At 44.2% G+C, this 23,815-nt stretch overlaps 1 protein-coding gene and 1 long non-coding RNA gene across 2 annotated transcripts in view; both read right to left on the reverse strand.

The window, feature by feature from the left end:
• Pgm5 (phosphoglucomutase 5) overlaps nt 1–21,448 on the reverse strand; it is a 183,582-nt gene extending 162,134 nt beyond the window's left edge. Inside the window, exon 1 of the mRNA NM_175013.2 lies at nt 21,135–21,448. Within this exon, the coding sequence (NP_778178.3) occupies nt 21,135–21,395 (261 nt within the window). The 5' untranslated portion in view covers nt 21,396–21,448. The remainder of the gene's footprint in view (nt 1–21,134) is intronic.
• On the reverse strand, nt 14,620–18,452 carry Gm52405. The gene is made up of 2 exons (XR_003952934.1): nt 17,942–18,452; nt 14,620–17,781 (listed from the first exon to the last, which is right to left on the reverse strand). It is a non-coding gene; the product is annotated as a predicted gene, 52405 (long non-coding RNA).
• Nucleotides 21,449–23,815: the final 2,367 nt, after the last annotated feature.

Here is a 23,815-nt window from a genome sequence, read left to right on the forward strand (position 1 = left end):
TTTCCACAAGTTACTAACAAACCTGAGAAGCTGAACAGCATCATTAGCCATCAAGGTGATTCAAATTAAAACTCCATTCACCCCATATCTACCATAAGGGAAACTACCATAAGGAAAGTCACCAGACTACCATAAGCAACAAATGCCAGCCAGGGTCAGGGAGAGAGGAGCCAGCAAACCATGTTGGTGGGAATATAAACTGATATAACCTCTATAGAAAAAAAGATCTAGCCGGGCGTGGTGGCGCACGCCTTTAATCCCAGCGCTCGGGAGGCAGAGGCAGGCGGATTTCTGAGTTCGAGGCCAGCCTGGTCTACAAAGTAAGTTCCAGGACAGCCAGGGCTATACAGAGAAACCCTGTCTCGAAAAACCAAAAAATAAAAAACCAAAAAATAAAAAACAAAAAAAAAAAACAAAAAAAAAAAGAAAGTAAAAAGGAAAAAAAAAGATCTAAACAGCTGTACCCCTCCTCAGAGCATGACCAGTAGGTGTGGGTGGGCATTCCACAGAGACATTTGCAGTTCTGTGTTCACTGAAGTATAATTCACAACTGACAAAGTATAAGTATAAGATCAGCCTGGGGGTCGGGGGTCAGCATAAAGAAGAATGAAGTTGTGTTCTTTGCTGAAAAACAGATGTGACTGGAAGTAATTCCATTGGGCAAAATAAGTCCAAATTTAGTAAGGTAATGCTCTATTCTCATGTGTGGATTCTAGATCTTAAAAACCATGTGTGTGTTTAGTGAATATGTGTGTGTGCGTGTGTGTGTGTGTGTGTGTGTGTGTGTGTGTGTGTGTGTGTGTGTATGTGTGTGTGACAGAGAGTGTATATATGAATTAGTTAGTGTGAGAATATGTTTGACTGAGTATGTGTGAGTATGTGAATTTGTGTGTGTTTGTGTGTTTGTGTGCATGTATGTATGTTTGTGTGTATGTGTGTGTATGTGTATGAATGACATGAAAGCATTCTTAACTGGTAGAGAGGAGGCTGAGATAGAGTTCACTGGCCGGGCATTTGCCTACTATATTTCATGAAGTCATGAATTTCATCCCTGGCACAATAATGAATTTGTTAATGAATAAGTTAATAAAATTGAAAATGGCATATACATGTAGACATGTCTTATAGTGTGTTTACTTAAAATAAAAATTTTTAAATGATCTTGTCCAATAACAAAGAATCAGCTAGACAGAGTATAGTGGGGGGAACAAAACCTCATGAAATACTACTTAGCCATTAAAAAGTAATTAATTCTTAATTACCCAACTGTGGCAAACATAGTTAGCAGCCCACAAAAATTCAGTAGAGGGTCACAGGAGAGTGAAGAGCACTAGAAGTGAGTGAGAAGTAGGCTTCGTCCTACTTAGGTTTCTGTTTCTGGAATAAAACCATGACCAAAATCAACTTAAGGAGGAAAGAGGGTATTTCGGCTTACAACTCCTAGGAACATTTCTCCACTGAAGAAAGTCAGGGAGGTACTCAAGTCAGGAGCCTGGAGTCAGGAGATGAAGAAGCCTTGGAAGTGCTGCTTACTGCTTCTCCTTCCCTGCTCCACAGCCTTTATTACACAGCACAGGCCCACCTGCTAAGGAATGGCACTGCCCTTAGTAGGCTAGCCTTCCCTACATCAATTAGCAATCAGGAAAATGCCTCCAGAGATGACCCCACCAATTCTTCTACTGACATCCCTTCTTCCTAGGCGAGCCTACTCTGTGGCAAGTTGACCAAAACTAAACAACACAGTAAACAAGATATGATGGCCCAGTCTGTGAGTGCCCAGCAGCCTCTTTCCCTACCCACTCCTAACATTGTCCAAGAGCTCATGAGCAAAGTGACCACCGTGGTAAAGAGGTTATTCATTAACTCAGAGGCATGGTTTCGGTTCAGCTAGGCTGATCTGCCCTTGTTCCCTGCTAAGTGTCCAATCTGCTGACAGTAGAAATCAACCCCAAGCTGCATTCCCCTGGGATGGATGAGCCAGGTAGCAGGTTGATTCATTTGGGTCAGTTCCATCATGGAAGGTCAGCACTTTGTATTAACATGGACATACAGAGGGAAAGACACACAGAGAGAGAAGGTGAAGACAGAGGCTAAGATGGCCGTGGCTGAGCAATGTGGCCACAAGCCCAGGAAGCCAAAGAATGCCAGCCACCACCAGAAGCTAGAAGAGCCATGGAACCTTCCAGAGAGTCTCCAGGGAGCACGGCCCTGCCAGTGCCTTCCTTTCAACTTCTGGGCTCCAGATCTGTGAGAAAATAAGTTGCTGTTGTTTGAGCTAAGTGGGTCATTTGTTATGGTAGACTTAACAAATTAATACAAAATCTGCAAACGAATATAAAATCAGTACCCTTTTCTACGGCTGCCACAACAAACTATCAACAACATAGTGGCTAAATCAAGAGCATGTTGGCTTCTTGGCGTTCTGAAGACCTGAAGCGCAAAACCAAGGTGCCCCCAAAGACACACATCCTCAGATGGCGCCTGGAGAGGGGCCTCCAGCACCTCTCTGGATTCTGGTATCTACCCACGACTGTCTTCACAGCATCTTCTCCTCTGCATGTCTATGTTGTTTCCTCTTCTGTTGACCTTCCCTCTCTCAATTAAGCCAAGACAAGCATCATTGGACACGCCATGGCTTTCAGCATCTAACAATTGTTAAGATAAGTGCACATTTGAGGCTTATGGACTAAAGGGAAGGCACCCAATCTGAAGCTACATGTGAGTCTTGTACCATGTCTTAGTTCTATCTCCGCTGCTGTGATGAAACATCCGTGAACAAAAGCAACTTGGGAAGGAAATTATCTATGTCAGATTATAATTTATATGGCATCATTGAAAAAAGTCAGGATAGGGACTCAAGACAGGAACCTGGATGCCTGAGCTGAAGGAAAAACCATAGAAGAATGAACAGCGCTTGCTATGACTTGTTCTTCCTATGACTTGTTCAGTCTTCTTATTTAAAATTAATTTGCTTATTTTATTTATATAAATACACTGATGCTCTCTTCAGACACACCAGAAGAGGGCATCAGATCCCATTACAGATGGTTGTGAGCAGCCATGTGGTTGCTGGGAATTGAACTCAGGACCTCTGGAAGAGCAGCCAGTGCTCTTAACTACTGAGACACCCCTCTACCCCCACCCTGTCTTCTTTCTTAAACCATAAACGACCACCTGCTCAGAGTTGGTATCACCCAAATGGGTTGGGCCCTCTCAGACATGCCCATGGGTAAATATGATGGAGTTATCTTATCCACTGAAGCCTCACTTCCCAGGTACTTCTGGCTTGTGTCAAGTTTGGGGAGCAGGAGGCAGGATGTACCATTTAACGTCTGTGAGCTTAGTGTCTTTCTCTGCAAAGTCGAAATTGTTCATTTTAGGTTCTGTAGAAAAAAACACTTTTAAATTTAGTCATGACCCAATATAATACTAATGTCTTCCCTAAACCCTGCACTTATTAAAATTATTTTTTTTTCTAGATAGCAGATTCCCCTTTAGCCCTCTGTTTCACCTTCTGGGAAAGCCCTAGAAACACCACCCTCTGTCAAAGTCGCAGACAGCAAAGAAACTATGGTCTGCTTACCTGACTGTCTTTGCTTTTGAGTCCAGCACTGAAGGGCAACATCTGCCTTGTGTTTCTGAGTAAAACCGAGACTCAACTGGGGAGGGAAAACTATGGCATTCCTAAGTCCCTAATCTGAACCTCTCACTGCATGGCTTTGGCTGGATCTAAGAATGATCCCACCCAGTCCGGCAGAACCAGACTTCCCCGAAGGGACCTTATTGCCACTACTTCAGCTCCTGCCAGGACAGAAGGTCAAACCAGTCCTAGTTCCTTGAGTTTCACAGCACAGGAGGCAGCCAGGCAGAGGGGAACCACATTATCACACAGGACTCTTCAGATGTGTAAGTGGGGCACATGTCTCCCCAGATTCAGAGCTAAGGAGAGAGATGGGTTGACTGGCTCCCACTCTGCCAGGACTTGAGATGCTTAGAGGAAGGGGACATGGTGGTGACCCCTCACGCTGCTTTGTGTTTGTTCTCCTAAGGACACCAAACCTCTCACCAAACAACTATCACTTGCTTATATTGCTATTGTCTTCACCCAAGGAGGGACATGGCTAGAGATGAGGGAAGAAAGACACCCTTCCATTGATCATAGACCAGCATCCTAAGATGTAAACAATATGATATAAAGCCTTTCCTAATCACTTCCATTTCTTTATATAATGTGCCCACAACTAACTTATTATTTTTTCATGCTCTTATTTTCTTCTAGAATGCTAACAACTGTTCTCCTAAATTAGATTTAGTATAAGTTCATTTTCTAATTAGCTCCAACTAAAATCCTTGAGAGCAGAGACATGCCATTTCAACCCTAAGCCTTAATAGTCAGAGTAGATACAGAACCCAGATGCTGAGTGGGTTCCCCGATAACACAGGCTAAAGAAAACCAGATTGGTCTTATGTGTGAACTCTCGAGAAAAACACTCCAGTGTAAGTCTCCTTCAGCTTTAAGTAAGACATTTGTTAAAAAGGGAGAGAAGTGTGGCACTTTCGGTGTCTCCCACTCCCTGGTTCACTGCCCTAGAATGGAATCACATGACTTAATGGGCTATATCCCAGAAATCAATCAGGGAAAGTGAAGAGAGCAATAAACAGACATTTCCTTCATGCCCCACAGAGTGTTCTGCAGGGCCACACAGATGCCACAGTGTCCCCCTATGAGGTACTGTAGCTAGTAATGTATACAAAGACGCCTGCTTCCTGTCTTCTTTGTTTAACACACACACAGAAAGCCCCAAGCCAAGCTGCCATTAACAGGAATACTAAGCCCTCAGTCTTTAAGTCCCAGCTGTCAGAGAGCGATGCCAGCCCTTAAGGAGCGCTTTGTGAGTAAGGAGATGGATGGCTCAGTGGAATTTAGAGAAATAACAGACTCGAGGCAAGGCATGGATGTGGTTACCCAAACATCAAGGGACTTCTCCATTTGCAGATGGATAATTCTCAGCTATGTGCTTTTTTTACATGGGGACCAGATGGGAACAACCGGATGCATCCCGGCTTCCTGGACCCTTGGAAGACATCGCATACACTCTGGAGCTGGAAAGAGGTTTCAGGGTACATTTGAACCAAACCAACACAGACTCCTCATGCAACTCCTAGTGTCTGAACATGTGAAGAAAACTCGCAGGCATCTAGCAGTGTGGCCCCCACTATGTTGTTTAATCAGCCCATTATGAAAATCTCACTGAGATCACGAACTCTAATTGCCTTCAGCTGCAAACTGGAGTAAAAATGGGAAGTTATGTCCCCGCTAGCAATCAGGTAGTTACGTGCTCAGAGAATGCTCAGTAGCCTTATCCTTGAGCCCGACTCAGTAAATTGCTAACATTCTCTGAGGTAAATCATCTCCGTAGACAAAGGATAAAAATCACCAATGTCTGTTGTTGCTCCCTAGTAAAGAAGGCAGAAGGGAGTCCCAGAGCCAACCAAGACTTTACTCCCCTGCCTCTGTGACTCTAGGTAAGATCCTGAGCCCCTCTGCACCTCAGCTTTTATATCTAAAGGATCTAAAAGATCACATGATGGGAGCGGGAAAAAATAAAGTAACATAGCTCATGTGCAGGTCGCAGTGCCAGCACCGAGCAATCCCTCAGTACATCCCACTCCCTTTCTCTAGCTGGTGACATTTCCTAACACTGAATGAAAGAATGTGTCACTATCATCAGGCACTAACTTGAAATACTCTTCTCCCTTGTCAGTATGAAGTACATAGTAACAAAATAAAAATCATCTGTAATCCTAGCACCTATGACAACTATGGTCAACATTCGCAGGCACAGCCTTGGTCTCTGCCTGTCTCAGTTATCTTCACACACTGTTACAAAAGGGATTGATGCTTAATCTGTGTGTGTGTCTGTCTGTCTGTCTGTCTGTCTTTCTGTCTCTCTCCCTCCCCCTCCTATGTGGTGTATATGTGTGTGTGTGTGTGTGTGTGTGTCTGTCTGTCTGACTCTCTGTCTCTGTCTCTCTCCCTCCCTCCCCCTCCTATGTGGTGTGTGTGTGTGTGTGTGTGTGTGTGTGTGTGTGTGTGTGTGAACTTACAGTTTATAAATCGTAGGTTTCTCAAACATTCTCAGCGCTAGTGCTAGTAATCTCATCTCCATGTTTTCCCGTCCTCCCCTCCCCTTCCTCACTTTACCCCCACCCATTATACCCTTACCCCCTCCATACCATCTCTCCCTTAAAATCTCTCTCCCACTCCTCTACTCTTTTGCCCTTTTACTTTCCCAACTTCTACAAAAACTCAAAGTCAAACCCACAACTCTAAAGACTCGAAGCTACATTTAGGGAGGACACACGGCATGTGTCTTTCTGGGTAATCCTATCTTTTTATGGCACTAAACAATCTTCTCAATATTATTGTAAAGGGTGTATAATCTTCCGTTATTTAAATGGACTATTATTGATGAATATTAAAGTGTTTTGTCTCAAGTTTTTATAAATAAAATAATAATATGTTTGGAGACTGAAGCTATGGCGAGGTGTAACTTAAACTGGATATTATTTGCCAAAAATTAAGAAGCAAATCAGTCCATAGAGTGTGTCCATAACAACAGTGTCCTTTTTAGCCACCAAACCTGCTCACTATGAAGCTGCTGGAGTGAGTGGCAGCCCCACGCCACCCAAATCTTCTCATATCGTCCTGCCTCAGCTCCCCGCTGACCCTGTTCTCTAGTGTGTACCAGGCTGTAGTACTGACTTACCGTTGTCACTGAGCTCAGCTCACAAACCCATCTTTGTGACAATGGCCTGCCTCGATCCATCAGACTCACACACCTCCTATTCCTGCTCTCACTCCATCCCCAGTTCTACTGAATGTTCTAGAAACACGGGTCTCCAGGGAAGAGCTGCGTGTCTATCTTGGTTCTATAATGTCCTCAACCACCTCTGACATTTGGGATTCTGCTCTGTCCTCTGTGATGGTTAGTGTTCCTTGTCAAGTTGATAGACTCTAGAATCACTTAGAGAGAGGCCTCTGGGCTTGCCTGAGAGGGGAGATTGTCTTGTTTACATTAAGGCTCATCATTTTTATTATTTTTTATTGGTTATTTTACTTATTTACATTTCATATGTTATCCCCCTTCCAGGTTTCCCTTCCACAACCCCTTATCCTAACCTCCTCCCGCTGCTTCTATGAGGGTGCTCCCCCACCCACTCCTGCCTCACTGTCCTAGCATTCCCCTACTCTGGGGAATCGAGCCTCCACAGGATCAAGGGCCTCTCCTCCCATTGATGCCAGTTAAGGCCATCCTCTGCTACATATGCCGCTGGAGCCATGGGTCCCTCCATGTGTACTCATTGGTTGGTGGTTTAGTCTCTGGGAGCTCTGGCAGGTCAGGTTGGTGAATATGGTTGTTCTTCCTACGGGGTTGCCATCCCCTTCAGCTCCTTCAGTCCTTCCCCTAACTGGATCAGGCTGTTCCTTCAGCAGAGAATCCAGGTCTGTATAAAGTGGAGAAGAGAGAAGCTGAGGCACGCTGGCATACATTTGATCTGTCTGTTGCCTGGTCTCCAGGAATGCAGTGTGGCCAGCTGTTTCAAGCTCTCACTGCCAGGATTGCCCTGCCGAGATGAGCTCTGTCTTTTGACCTCTGAGATACAATGAACCCTTTCTCCTTTAAGTTGTTCTAGTCATGGCAGCTTATACAATAACAGAAAAAGAAATGAAGACTCCTCTGCAACATATTCAAGGAAAAAATACAGCTTTGTGGGGGTAGGGAGAGTGGGCCCTAGGCACACATGTATATCCACACCCATTTTATAGGTAGATTTTATGTAAAGTATTTCACATAAGATTTTTAAAATCTCTTTAAAGTTGTAAATTTTCTCTGAGTGCTTATTACAGTCCATTAAAATTCATGAATGTGTGTTTTTTTAAATGAATCTCCTCAGACCAGTTTCTGTCCAATTGGGAAATAGTAACTGCCCATTTCCTAAGGGGCCCCACCCTTCATCCTATGTTCCACTGAACTGGTGAACTAAAGACCTCTGCAATCAGATTTACAACTCAGCAAGATTAAACAGTTTACTGTTATTTACGACAGCCGTTCTAGACCTTCCGTGTCTGCATCTGTCACTGTTCATTTGAGAGCTCCCTCCCAAAGAACAGCGTGCCTCCTCACCAAACACTGAGCAGAGCTTCAGGCACAAGCCCCTCACAAATATTTTAACCAAGTGCTTGAAAGCGAGGTGAGCCCCCACAGCTGTGCAGTTTCAGACTCCTCGGCTGATTAGCTAGATTAGCGTGGAGTCTCCAGTCTCTGCTGGGCCTGTTTCTCTCAATAATCTCTCACATGGCCCAGTCCATTAGGTCAAAAAAAAAAATCTTCAATAAATGATCAGATTAAGGTCTGGCTTCAGGAAAGGGCAGTGGGGTCAGGCCTGGATTGATGTCTTCACAAAGGCTGAGTGGGCAAGAAGGTTAAATGTGGAAAAGCATGGTGTGGACCCAGCTTGCTCCCTTCAGGAGACACAACACATAGACTGGATCAGGAAAGTCCTTTGGGTTGAGTCAGTCTTTGGGGGAACAACTGCGGGCACTCAAGGATCATTGAGAGGAGTGCATGTGTGTGTGGGCACAGCTGGCCAGGGAGGGATGGTATCTGCGGCAGTTGCCACCCAGCTTGCCAGCAGCCTGGAGAAACACCAAAAGTCAAGAGGAAGCCATAGGAAGAAACTGTAGTCAGCAGATCAACTCAGGAGCCTCTGGTCAGAAAAACCACAGTTAAAAAAATTACACTCTGCCTCCTTTTCATCAAAGCAAAATATTTTTGCTTGTGTTAGATGAGTATTCAAAAAATAATAATCCTTAACAATCCATTACATTAAGCCACCAAGCACCTTAGAAACTATGGAGGCGAGTAGCCCAGGAGTGTGTTCATCTAAGAGTCAGTGCTGTAGATGTTTAAGTCCACTTGTGAAAGCCTGTGTTCACCAATGCTCACTGCGGCACTTTGCTAAGAGAACACTAGAAAACAATCTCTGCATTCCATAACGTAACAGAGAAGTGGCGAATGACTTATGACATGGTGATACAATGATTCTATTAAAATCTGAAAACAGAGGAAGTGGGATGATATTTGGTACCTGAAATGTGTGCATGGCAGCTTGCTAACTGGAGAAACATTCACAGGCGAAGCAGGATCCCATTGTTTTGTATAGAAGATCAGCAAGTACGGTTGGACTCTAAACACTTACAGTGGGCATATCTGTGTGTGCTGTGGTAGGGCAAGGAGAAGGGCCGCTTTGCATTCTATGTTACACACTTTCTAGTTAAAGCAGTCATATATTATACCATATAGCTATATTCATTATTAAAGATATTACTAACCAAGTACAGGAGAAATAGGCTAAAGGATCATATGAGCTTACAGGGCCAGCCTGGGCAACACAAACTACCCTCTATCTCAGTCACCAAAAAATTAACCATCCAACCAACCAAACACACAACAAAACTAACACGCCAACAGCAGCACACAGCCTTTCATGAAACACGGTAAAAACAGGAAAAGGCCTGGATTTTATCTGCAATGCTGTAGCTTGTCACCTGAATGACCAGGGGAAGTCACACAGCCTCAGGGTTGGTTCATAAAAATGGAGAGCAGAGACTGTTATTTGTTTTAAAGACTTTATTAGTTAAGATATTTACTGTCCAGCTAACTTAATAGTTGTGTCTGTTAGTGCTCCCTAACAATATGTAATAAACATGATGACTTCCCCCAGCTGTGCCAACTCTTGAGCATTTTCAATGCTCTTAACATAGCTATTCTCTTTATTTAGATTGATCTGGTTACAGTAAGGTTAATTGCCTTCTTTGTGCACTTGTTGGTGACAATTTTTGTATTAAATTGTTTGAATTTTCTTCTTGATTTGGGAGAGTACTTCTATATTGGAGACATGAACCATTAGTTTGAAAATTTTCCTCTCGGTACATTTTGAGATCCTTTACTGAATAAACTAAACTTTGTACCTCTGCTTTCAGATTTTTTTTCCCTTTTCCTTTTCCCTTTGGAAACCCTAAATATAGCTCTAGATAGCACTAGCTAGAAAATCAGGACTCTTGCTGGAGGAGAACAATAAGAAAAGCAATAACAATATTATGTTTGCACAAAACGCTTCTTAGGAAAGACTTGGAAAGGGAAAAGTCAAAACCTCCGAGACTCCAGGCCAAGGGAAAGATCCTCTTTGATGGTTGAGTGTTCCTGAATTATTTTCTCTTTATACAAATATAGATATTGCTCCAAAAGGTGACATCACTAGAAACCCTAAGAGGTACATGATATTTAAAGACCCAGAAAATATGAGCTTTAACTTTTAAAAGTGTTGTGCATATTACAGAGATGCATTTACTCATAAACAGCAGAGTAAACATCAGATGAAATGATTTAAAAGGCCCCTTTGGGATGTAAGCCCAGCAGTGTAAGCCCACTGGCCAGGCTTGAGCGATAAAGATCTACCCATAAGGCTATTGGCTGATGCTGACACTGAAGCCCTGGCTCTCTACGTTCATTTTTATATCCCTGGGATAGCCAGATCCATTTTTTCCTGCATATTATGCCCAAGTAATCTCATTAAAATCCTCTTTCATACTTCATATTGCTGTGCTCTATCAATGGGCAGGGCCCTAAAATCAGAGTTAATGTTGATGATTCAATACCTGTGTTTGAGTTGCTCCAAAAGTTGACCCCAAGGCCTAATCTTCAGGTCTGTAAAGAAATTAGCAAACTTGCAGGGTTCACAAAGGACTCCATCAAAACAGACCTTTGATCAGAAATGTTTCTCAGGGCAAGTTTTACACATAATGTTGTGGACGCGTGTCAGCCTTTTCAATAAACACTATTATATTTTATCACGAGATCTAATAAAGCAGCTTGGTTGAAAACACCATCTGGGTCTCTGGATATATTAACCAAAGCTTAAAATAACCTCCCAGCAACTGGGAGGGCCCAGCTGTTCTCAAACTCTCCCGTTCCTTTAACTCCCCCAGAAACAGAGAGTAAGGACACTCGAGGTTGAAAGTGTCAACCATGCATGGGTCACACAGGGAAGGGACATCCAAGGGCTCCTGAAGTGTGTTGCTGCTCCCAGGACATTTGCCTATGACACACTCAGGTACGAAGATCCCGAAAGGGCAGTGAGGCAAGGTTGTGGAAGGTTCCCCTGGGGTTTCTCCTGCATTGCGCCATGAGCCTGCTTTCCCTAATGTCTGGTCTAACAAGCACTACAGTAGCTTGTTCTGTCCACCAGTTCTATAACAAACACTAGCTGAAAACACAGCACAGTCTTCCTCTAGAGGCAAGATCCTGGGTCACCCAACCTTAGATTTTCAGATCTAATGCAGGAAAGAGGCCCTACGCCTTGAAGTGTGGGGTGCAACTCTTAATTCCTCCTCCGCATGCCCACCGCCACCAGTACAGCCCCTTTGTTCCGACTTCTAGTCTGTGTCACTCCGCTTTGGAACCGTGCCAAGATCCACTCCCCAGATAGTTTTAACACATGCTAAAACAAGTATGCTCTTTCTCTTGCGTGCACGCGCGCGCGCTCTGACTAACCAGCTTTTCGTGGGCAAATTGGGATCGGACAATCTGTGGGAGCACCCGCCTTGGGGGGACAGTCCTAAATCCTCAGCTGACTCAACCTGCCTCCAAAAGATTTCACTGATGCGGCCAGCCCTTCCAATCTCTTGCATAAACTACACCCTTTGTTTATCATTGCTGGTCCTCACATTGTCAGTACAGTTAGTTTATATGTCAGCAGCAAATGGATTTTCTCTTGGCTGAAATGTACAACAGAGCTGCAAAGTTTTTGTCAAGGGACCCATGACAGGCTTTGTTCAATACATATGGTTATATCGTAATTATCTAAGATACATTCAGTTGGCCACAACAATACTTTTTTTTTCTTTTTGCTAAAATGTATTATGATTTGAAACCAAGATGCCTCCCAAAGGCTCACATACTTAGGAAATTAGCTGTGGGTTCATGGACTTTGGGAGAAGCGATTCAGTCCTGAGGTTTCCACCTATTCAGGACTCAGGATTAAGACCTTGATGGAGTCATAATATAAAGGCAAGGTAGTTAGGGCCTATTTGGAAGAGCATGCCTTAGAAATACACCCTATCCCTGGTTCCTTCCTATATCACTACATTTTCTGACCACCACAGAGGTTGGGGGGACAACTTTGCTTAGCCATGTGTTCCTGTCACCATGGCCTTTTGCTTTACCATGGACCCACAGCAAACTGACCACAAATTGACAACCTAGAAACGCTGGGATAAATTAGATCTTTATCCCTAATACCATAAATTAGGCATTTGTCACAACAATGAAAACTGACCAACGTGGTGGCTTAAAGTGCATTCTGAAACAAGGTTTGATTGGACTCTCAGGGTAAATCAGTGATCTGAAGCCAATTTGAAGATAGCTGGCTTCTAGGCATACCGAAAGGCTAGTGTGTCCTGTCTGCAATCTGAGTGACAGAGCAAGCAAACAAGTTCCGCCTTCCAGCTGCTGACCCAAGACCATTTCTACCATCCTGTCACCTCCAAGGTCATCACACGCAGAAATCATATGTGGACTTTCCAAGTATGTCCTTGGATATTTGATGATGTAAAGCATTGAAAGAACCAGAGTTAGCTTTTTTTTTCTTTGTTCATTTTTGGTTTTGATTTAAGATTTTTCTTTTTTATGTATACAGATGCTTTGTCTGCATGGATGCCTGAAAACCAGAAATGGGCATTGGATTTTTGAGCTGCAATGCAGGTGAGAGATATTGAACTCAGGACCTCTCGAAGAGCAACCAGTGCTCTTAACCGCTAAGCCATCTCTCCAACTCCAAGAACCAGAATTATTAAATATGTAGAAATTTTTATTCTTCAGGAAAAGTACAATCACTAGTGCATGGTTACTCTGAAGGGTAGAATGGATGTTGTCTAACAACCTGGTGATCTTTTGTTATTCTATGGAGCCAGACTCTACCTGGACCCCCACAATATCCTGAGCATTGCTTAGGTCTCTCAGTGAGTAGAACCAATCATTATGAAAGAGGTCCCATGTGCATCGCATTCTCTGTCAACAGAATCTATCTTGATGCTTATTATAAATCCTTCCTCCCTAGGCCCTTACCCTGAGCTCTGCTTATCAGTCAACAGAAGTAATTTTCTTGTAACGGGCAGAGGTGCTTTGCTACAGAGGTGTACATTGCAAAGGAGTTCCCATGTAGCTGTCCCTGAAGCTCTGTTGTGATAACTGGCTCATGGAGATTTCTCCCCAAGTTTTACTGTGCTTAAGTGTGTAAGAAAAATAAACTGTAAAGTCAGACTCTGGAAGTTTTGACCCAACTTCTGCTAAAGTGTTACTGGCCTGCATGTCATTCTTCACTTAGCACAGATCATCCTCTTGCTGGCTCTGACACTTGCAGAGACCCCAACATGATAACCCATATTTAACCGGCGGATACTCTGGGGTAGACCAGACCAACTCTAATTTTAACACGCAGATTTGAAATGCTAAGCTTCAGAGCAGTGCTATCCAGCATCATGACCATTAACTAACTTATGACATTTCAATTTCAATTTTATTTCACTAAGATGAAATATTATAACTCATTTACATATTTCATTAAATACATAATTCATTATATTTTATTAAATATACAATATTATATATTTTATATAATATGTAATATTATATATAAATAGATAATTCATATATACTTCATTAAAGTGAAATAAAATAAAAAACTCATTGGTCACACTAGCTACATTTTAAGTGTTCAACTGTCACACTTGGATAGAGCATAGGACAGTGCCGAATCCAAAACAGTTCCACCATCAGAGAAACTATTGAATGTCATCTCCAGAGAAGGAAGACCTCGGTCACTTCCTGGTCTGCTCACCCAGAAAGGACCAAGGCATTTTTACAGCAACTGTGCTTTATTTAGCTGTTAAACTATTTAAATTGTGTGTGTGTGTGTGTGTCTGTGTGGTGTGTGTGTGTGTGTGTGTCTATGTCTGTGTGGTGTGTGTGTGTCTGTGTGTCTATGTGTGTTGTGTGTGTGTGTGTGTGTGTCTGTGTGGTGTGTGTGTGTCTGTGTCTGTGTGTGTGTCTGTGTCTGTGTCTGTGTAGTATGTGTGTCTATGTGTGGTGTGTGTGTGTGTGTGTGTGTGCATGTGTGTGTGTGTGACTCAATACTACTGAAGAAGTTCTGAATAAGATGGAAAGACAAACAGGTTTGAAGATCAGTTAGTTCCAAACTTCTCTTGTTCACAAGATTAAATAGTATTTGCTTCTCAGTTCAGTCTCTGACTTTTTATACATGGCCATTGTTTTTCTTTCACTCTGGGGTATAGGGTTGTTTGTGTCTTTTAAAAAATTAAAATACTCCTCAGAAGGTTTTAAGTAATTTTATATAACAACATGGAAACTATAAAATTGAGAGAGCTGCAGTTATTGGTCAGGGGTAGAACATTTGCCCAGCATCCCCCAAAGCCTGGCTTCCTTCCCCAGTACTGAGTGGAGGGTAGAAAGCAAAAAATGTATCTTCTTATATTTATTTATTAATCCAGTGAAATTGACTGCATAAAAATCCAAGATTTCCTGGTGCATTCCCAAAAACCAAAAGCGACACACACTGAGTTGTCATAAACTTCAGTTGTGGGGGTGGCTATTTTCCCAGCCCCCTGCTCCAGAGTTGGCAGTGTGAAAAGAAGGAAAGAAACAGGGTGTCTCCTTTCCAGAAGGAATAACTAAGTAGCTCCATTGTAAGGACATGTAAGGGTTCTAAAAGAAGGCTCCCTAAAGACTGGGGAGATAGCTCAGTTGGTAAAGTGCTTCCATTGCAAACATGAGTACCTGAGGTCACCCCCACGTGATAAGCAAGGTGTCTTAGTTGGCATTCATTGCTGTGAAGAGACACCACAGCCAAGGCCACTCTTATAAAGGCGAACAGTTAACTGGGGCTGGCTTACAGGTTCAGAGGTATCATCATGGCAGGAAACATGGCAGTGTGCAAGCAGACGTGGTGCTGGAGGAGCCCAAAGTTCTACATCTTGATCTGAAGGCAGCCAGGAGGAGACTGGAATTCCACACTAGGCAGAGCTTGAGCATAGGAGACCTCAAAGCTCACTCTCACAGTAACACACTTCCTCCAACAAAGCCACACCTACTCCAGTGAGGCCATACCTCCTACTATTACCCCTCCAGTGGGCCAAGTATTCAAACTCATGAATGTCTGGGGCCAAACCCATTCAAACCACCCATGCCATGGGGCTGAGGAAATGCCTGAGTAGGTAAATATATCTGCTGCCAAGCCTGAGAACCTGAATTTAATCCCCAGGATCCACCTGGTGGAAGGAGAGAACCAACTCCAAAAAATTGTCTTCTGACCCCAAACATGGTATGGTATACATGCCTCTGCCAACACACACAAACACACACACACACACACACACACACACACACACACACACACACACGAATGCCATCTAATGTAATTTGAGAATTAGAGAAACACTATTTTGAAGCCGCCAATGAAGTAGTTTAAGAGATGATCAGAAGTGGATTTCAAGCCACTAAGGAAATATTGGTAAGAAACCAAACTTGCAAATTGTGTTCACAGCCCACGCCACCACTGCTGTCTAAGGCCAGCAATCCCTCTTGCTTGCGGAGCTCCAGCCTAAGGAGAAGCAGGGTAAGGAGGTATCCATACTATGGCTCATAAAAAAACAGGCTGCCCCTGGTACTGTGGCATGCCATGACATCAGACACTATCAGAAGTCCACTGAACTTCTGATTCGCAAGCTCCCCTTCCAGGGTCTGGTGCAAGAAATTGCTCAAGACTTCAAGACAGATCTGCGCATCCAGAGTGCAGCTGTTGGTGCTTTGCCAAGAGCTGGTTGTTCATTTTGAAGAGAGCAACCTGTGTGCTCTCTATGCCAAGTGTGCAACAGTTATGCCAAAAGATATCCAGCTAGCACGCTGCATTGGTGAAGAAGGTGCTTAAGAGTCCGCTGTGAGGGGAAACATTTCATTCTCAAAGAAGTTTTCCTCTTCTTCCTGTTCTCAGTAGTTCTAAATGCTAGATATTTTTCCATGGGGTCAAAAGGTACCTAAATGTATGACTGCAAGTGGAAACATGGGGGATAGAATCAAGTTCTGACCGCTTCTTTATTTTCATTTGCATGCAAATTTTTAATATAAATGCAAAGGATAAAGCATTAGTGCAAGCAAAATATTTTAGTGAGCACATCTCAACAGTTCGACTTTATAACAATTATAAATAAACCTGTTAATTTTTTTCTGGGAAAAAAAAAAGAAACCAAATATGCACACAGTATAAAGTTGAGCCCACAACTGACTAAAACCAAGGAAGACATGGTGGGGTATAGGAACACTGACCAGCAGGACTCCGAAGTCCTTCTATTGTCACAGGAATGCTGAGACCACACAGCGGTGTTTCACAAGATACAGGTAGTTCAGAGACCGACCCCCAGAGTGCTGATTGATGTGTTTCTGAATTGGGATGAGGGGGTGACAGTGAGGAGACCAAGTGGATATTCCAAAAGGTGATTCCAGCTGTAGGACAGGGAGGATGGAGCAGAAGAAAAACTGAATGTCTGGAAAAACGAATATACTGAATTAACTATGTTTGTTCTTGTTTTGGTTCCTTGAGACAGTCTCACTTCGTAGCCCAAGTTGACATCAGCCTCCCAAATGCTGGCATCAGAGGCTTGTACCCCCCACATCAGGCTTTGAAATACTCTCACTAGAAAGTAAGTTAAAGCTGAATCCACTGAACTTTGCAAACGGGCTGAATGTTCCGGTCCCACAAAATTCATACATTGAAAGCCTAAGGTGACGGTTGGAGGTAAGGCATTCTGGGAATGATTAGGTGGTGAGGATGGAGTCCTTGTGGTTGACATTTAAAGTCCTGAAGAATTAGCTAGGCCCTCCCACTTAGTGAAGCTACAGTAAGAAAGCACCATTCTGTGAGCCAGAAAATGGGCCCTCACCAGACACCAAAATAACCAGAGCCTGGACCTTGGGCCTGCAGCCTCTAGAGCTGCTTTGCAATGAGTTCTGGGGTTTATACACTAGCCAGTCCCTGGCATTGTGTTACAGTAGTAACTCAAGTGGGCTAAGCCAAGTCTTCAGAACTAATTTCCAACAAGAAAACCAGGGTAGAATGAAGAGCTGAGTGGTGCCATTAAAGGAAATGTGAAAAGCCTGGAAGAAACATTCTGCAAGGTAACTGGACTGATTCTCAGACAAGTCACCTTCATAGACACAGTCACTGATTCTCCTCAGACAAGTCACCTTCATAGACAGAGTCACTGATTCTCCTCAGACAAGTCACCTTCATAGACAGAGTCACTGATTCTCCTCAGACAAGTCACCTTCATAGACAGAGTCACTGATTCTCCTCAGACAAGTCACCTTCATAGACAGAGTCACTGATTCTCCTCAGACAAGTCACCTTCACAGACAGAGTCACTGATTCTCCTCAGACAAGTCACCTTCACAGACAGAGTCACTGATTCTCCTCAGACAAGTCACCTTCATAGACAGAGTCACTGATTCTCCTCAGACAAGTCACCTTCATAGACAGATTCACTGATTCTCCTCAGACAAGTCACCTTCATAAACAGAGTCACTGATTCTCCTCAGACAAGTCACCTTCATAGACAGAGTCACTGATTCTCCTCAGACAAGTCACCTTCATAGACAGATTCACTGATTCTCCTCAGACAAGTCACCTTCATAGACAGAGTCACTGATTCTCCTCAGACAAGTCACCTTCATAAACAGAGTCACTGATTCTCCTCAGACAAGTCACCTTCATAGACAGAGTCACTGATTCTCCTCAGACAAGTCACCTTCACAGACAGACTCACACACAGACAGGCAAGCGGGAGAGTGTTGTACAGATTAAAACTTAACCAACATTACCGAATGCAATGTTTACTCCTTGATCAGGAGAACTTGGTTTGAGTAAATCACCCATAAAAGAATTTCAAAACAACTGAGTGAACCCAACCGTTGAGTTATAACTACGTAGGGGAAGAATCTTATTTATTAAGGGATCCATACTGAAGAATTTATGGACAAATGCTATTTCTCTTAAGAAAATTTAAAACATTTAATCCCAAAACAATGGCATAAACATTATAAAATGTTTAGAGTCAAGACTATGGCTGTCAATAAATCCTGTCTTGACATTTCTGCAAGGTATAAATTTTCATGTATTATAAAATTCTTCATTTTATTTATCTTTATGTGTGTCAGATGTGGTGTGTATTGTAAGAGTGCAGACATGCACTGTTCCAACCATAATTTTTAATTTTTTACACTTATTTATTGTGTATGTATGTGGGCGCATACACATGCATACATACATATATATATGCATCTCACAATGTACATGTGACAGAGGACAACTTGCAAAAGTCAGTTCTCTCCTACCACATGAGTTCTGGGAACCAAACTCAGATTATCAAGCCTGGAAGCAGGAACTTTACCTGCTGAGCCATCTTTCTGGCTCTATACTCCTAATTTTGTCCTAGAATGTTCAAATTCCAAGTTATACAGTAGTGTAAAATATGTCAACTTGAAGTTTGTAAACTAGTAAAATATATGTAATATGTTCACCATTTAGAAATTTCATAATTCTTGTCTCCTCCAGCAATTATATTAACAAATACCAAGTACATCTTAGAAAAAAAAAAAACTTCCTTGTAAAATTAATTATCTTAGTCAGCATTCTATTGCTGTGAAGAGACATCATGGCCACAGCCATTCTCATAAAAGAAAGGATTGAACTGGGGGCTGGCTTACAGTTTCAGAGGCTGAGTCCATTATCATCATGGCGGGAGCATGGAGGTACACAGGCAGACATGGCGCTGGAGAAGTAGTAAGAACTCTACATCCTGATCCAGAGGCAGCAGATGAGAGAGGCTGGGCCTGGCATGGGCCTTTGAAACCTCAAAGCTCCACCTCCACCCCACCCCCACCCCTAAGGGTCACAATTCCTCCAATAAGGCCACACCTCCTAATCCTTTTAAAAAGTTCTACTCCCTGGTGACTAAGTATTCAACTGTATTAGCCTATGGGGGGCCATTCTTATTCAAACCACCACAGTCACTTTTCAATCAAAACCAAGTTTTTTCAGATAGAGGAATGGCAGGCCACTTGATAATCAGACTTTCCAGTTCAGAGAGGAATACATTCTAGCTTGCTACTTTTGTATCCTGGTTATGAATGTCCAGTCAGGAATCTATTATAAAGGCTTTAGAAACTCAGGTCCATCAACCCTCTCAGCCTCATGCAGCCTGTAGGTTAGAAGGCAAGTGAGTTCACATCCATTTTCAATCACACAAGGACCAATATTGCTCATTATTTTCTAGTCCTGCCAAGCTACTTTTTTTCTAGAGCCAACCATCTGACTATTCACTCCAGAACAGGTCTCCCGGAAGGTGAGAAAAAAAATGAAAAGGAGACTGGTCCAAGCCATTGCTTGAGATGAATATCAACAGTCATCTTCAATAACTATTCTGACCCACAATAAATACTGGGCAGGCTACATTCCTCTCACCGCCTGGCAAACTGGAGTGTGGAGGAGGGTGAGCGGTGTTACAGCGCTCCCAGGGCTCATTATCCTCCATCATGCCCAGGAATAGTTTTGTCAGACAAGAGGGAAAGAGTATTTGTCAATCTCTCACCAACAGAACTCCAGCCAACATTCATCAATCCCAGGTGAAGAGCCAGAGATAAATACCAGCCTGGAATCTGCTCTAAAACTCCAGGGACCATTTCCCGTGATTGCTTTTGGGGTCTTAAAAAACAAAGTAACAATAACAAAAAACTCACAAAACACCTTTTCCTCCATGCCATTCCTAAAACGCTGAGAAGAGAAAAATCACAGTAGGGAACATGAAGCATAGACGGCCCTAATGAAGAAACACTAAGGAGAAATGAAAACAGAGAGAGAGGGGTGGAATGGCCAGAATCCACAGGACAGGTAATTATCTGCTTTCACTTTTAAAGATGGACATCGGCAAGAGATTGCACTCAGGTAAAGTTTCATGGGTGTGGATCTGATCGCGTTCACCAGGCTCAAATGACTTTTGGAAACTTCCTACAGATAATTCAGAGACCCACCCCCCCCTAAAGTTTGCTAGTCACAAGTTTGGGTAACTAGATTTGGGGCTAAGCAGGGGTGGGGAGAGCAGGATGGATTTACCATTTAAGGGGGTGCTTCTGTCTGTAGGGTAGGGAAGAGGGAGCAGACAGAAAGAAACTCAAAGTCTAAGAATCAAGGTTGCAGAAAAAAACTGCAGAGGTCTTAGAAGGGAGAGAGAATGAGGATGCAGATGGGAAGGAAGAGGACCGGCTGGTCAATGCTGAAGGCATCTTGGAGGGGCGATAGGAATTGCGTTAAGAATGCTGCTGCGAGTCTCACTTACATCCTTTAGAGACCTCCTGGGAACTGAGAGCCAAGGTTGCAAAGCCCCCAAAATCATCCAAACCATTCCTGTCCCAATCAAAGTCACCACTAAAGGACCACTGGGCTAGAGTGAAGTGTTGGGGCCCAGTCTTGACAAATAGCACATGGTTCAATACTGGAGTGTGCCCACGCAGATAATTGTTAAAATTTGGCAGCTATGATTTGGAGAGAGAGGATTACGGCAATAATAATAATAATAATAATAATAATAATAATAATAATAATAATAATAAATAGAATAAAAGAATACCGGAGTGAGATTATATTGGCAGACTCGAAAAAAGTCTGTGTAGGGAGGTGGGCAATAAATCGCTTGGAGGAATACGGGACACCCAAGGCTGTGATGGAGTGGAAAATGGATGCAGAACGAATACAGCAGAAAGTACAACAGGTGCCGGAGAAGCCTAAGTTTCCAGCCCAGGGGCTTTGAGAAGAGCAGCTCCTCTAAGGCCAGTGTCCCACTGTGCCTAGTGGCTGCCAGTGCGCCCGGGTGGGAAGCTGGAAAGAGCACAGGGAGGTGACCAGGGTGTGGAGACCCCGCAAACCGGGGCGTGAGAGTCACTCACCCCATTGGCCGCAGCCATCTGCACCACGATCTCAGTAGCCGTCCTGCTGAAGTACCTGCCGTCGCTGCCCACCACCATGGTGCAACCCTGACGGTCGCGCAGGTCGATGGACGACAGCACACTCTGGATGAAGTTGGGCAGGTAGTTGCGCTGGCCCTCGAAGAGCCCTGTGGGCCGTCGCAGCCCGCCGCCACCGGTCGGCCGCTGGTCCTCATAGGGCGCCGTGGGCACCGTCAGCACTGGGATGGGGCTCCCCTCCATGGCGCCGCTGGCCGGTCCTGCCGCGGCTGCGGGAGCCTCGGGGATCTGCCGCCCTCCCGGGCCCCCGCGGTCTGGCCTTGCTCCCGGCTCCGCCTTGCGCCCTCCCCGCCCCTCTCCACCCTCCCGTCGCTACTCTCGGATTGTCCCCCTCAACGTCCCAGAGTGGAGTCTGCCTCCACCTTCAGATAGTTTTCTGCAGCCCAGCTCTTTTCCAGAGGATCGCCCAGCTGTCCTCAATTCCTTTCCCCAGCTCGCCTGACTTTGGGAGTGTCTCAAAGCCAAGCTCTAGGACCAGCTCCTGTGTCCCCAGCCACACCACACTCTTGAGTCCAGTGCCCCGACTCAGCCTTCCAGCTCCTCCAGAGGCCCACTCTCCACTAGAAGACAGCCTGGCACTGGAGTCTGAGCTAGCCAGGGGCCTAGCCCACAGCCCTCTCTCCCCACACCCTGAGTCTGCTTAGCTCAAGTGCAAGTTTCTCTCCCTAGTAAGGACAGAGAGGGAGGTGGGAGGGGGCTAAAACCTTTTGCCATCAGAGAACAGCCCTAGCCAAAAATAACCCTGGAAAGGAGAGCTGAGAATTGTTAGGCTCTGCCAGAGGTGAAACTGAAGGCTGGGCAGTGAGTGTGTGTGTGAGTGTGTGTGTGTGTGTGTGTGTGTGTGTGTGTGTGTACACTCAGCAGGAACATTTGTTGTGCAGAATCATACCCTGTCGGCCCCTTTAGTCCACAGGACCTACCCCAGCATCTACATTTGTAGCATCTCTCCAGGTGGGAGTTTTGTTTTGTTTTGTTTTGTTTTGTTTTGTTTTCATTGTTGTTGTAACTGCAACAAACACATACTTTCTTATTCTTTTCCTGCTTGTCCTTCCTACACATCTGCTTAGAAATCGGCTTCCCTCACACTGCATCTGTCCACGCTACCGAACTCTGGATAAAATACTTTCGGTAGGCGATTAAAACGCACTTAATGTCCACCAGGAATGAATGAACGAAGCCAACTGAAACAAAGGTGAGGTGCCACCTACTGTGCTTGGCCCCCTTGCCTGAAGCCTTTCTTTCTGATCCTCCTCAAATCCAAAACCAGGAAAATCTTCATATAGAGAGGAGTGAAAAGGGAGGGAATTAAAGGGGGGGGTGGGGACTGAGCTCGGCACACGGCTGTGAACCCAACCATCTACAGTGTGTGGAGAGACAGAGGACAAAGCAGAGAAAGCTTCGCAGGAGGTGTGGGACTAGAGTAATTCCCAAGATTCAATGCAATGGGAAAGGAGGGAAAGGGAGGCAGGCCAGCTTCATAAGCACCAAGGCTGGCACGTCCTTCATCCCCCGTCCTAGGTGGGCAGAGATAAGAACCCAGTCCTAGTCTCCAGGCTGGATGCTCCTGTGCTGAGCTCAGCTTCTTTACAAGGTGAGTCAAGAGAAATGGGGTGCTCTCTGACCTAGGGATGCCTCTCTGCCTTCTCTGAGTCACTAGCACCACCCCGAAGTCTTGGTGTGAAACAGGAGCACCTGTGTTGCCTTTCTTCTTCAGTATCTCCTTGCTGCTGAGACAGCACCAACCACCATCTTTACACCAAGCATACGCCAAACTCAGCAAGACCTGTGTTTCCCCAGTGAGATCCTGGGATAAAGCAACTGTTGAAAGCCGTCATCCCCATTCCATTCTTATAGGACCATAGAGCACGTTCGTGCATTGAAGACCTTGGAGGCTCTGCGGTAAAGAGCCTGCTTCAACTTCACTCTGGCATTCCAACTCTTATTTAACCTTGGGGTCCTTATCTGAGACACCAATGAACACAGATCAAAGAGTGTTCCACAGGTTGCTTTATGTCTCAGGGCCACGTCCAATGACGTCATTCTGTCTTCTCTTTTGAACCATTAACATATTAATCTTATCCATATTCCAATTAGGAACTTATCAGATTATAGGAAAGGCAGCAGGTCGAGCTGACAGAATCTAGGTGTGTTTCTGCATGCTTATAACCCCAGCCCGAGGCAGGAGGATCAGGAAGCAGGGCTTCACTGGAAGCCCTTGGAAACAGTTTGGAAAAAGATCGGATTCCGTTAGATCAGGACATGAAGCACTTTGATGAGACTATTTCTGAAATTTTAGAACGTTCATACTCCGTGTCTCTGACGTTTCTATCCAGGACGCTGGGAAATACATCAGTGCCCTTAGGGAATCACTCTTTGGGAATCACTGAATTACTTTCCCAAAGCCATAATTTTCACAACTCCATTAATTTACAATAAATGCTTTTCACATTGGGCCAAGTGCAGACAGGCATAGGAAATCAACACCTATGTTAATTTTTCTCATTGACTTCTGCTAGCCTCCAAAGACTCATGGACAGGCCCTTAAAAAGTCTAGGTATCTTGTAGCTACCTCCAAAATCAAACTGCCAGAGAACTGGATCTCT

Source organism: Mus musculus, chromosome 19 (assembly GCF_000001635.26).
Source record: "Mus musculus strain C57BL/6J chromosome 19, GRCm38.p6 C57BL/6J".
In the NCBI taxonomy this organism is placed as follows: domain Eukaryota; kingdom Metazoa; phylum Chordata; class Mammalia; order Rodentia; family Muridae; genus Mus; species Mus musculus.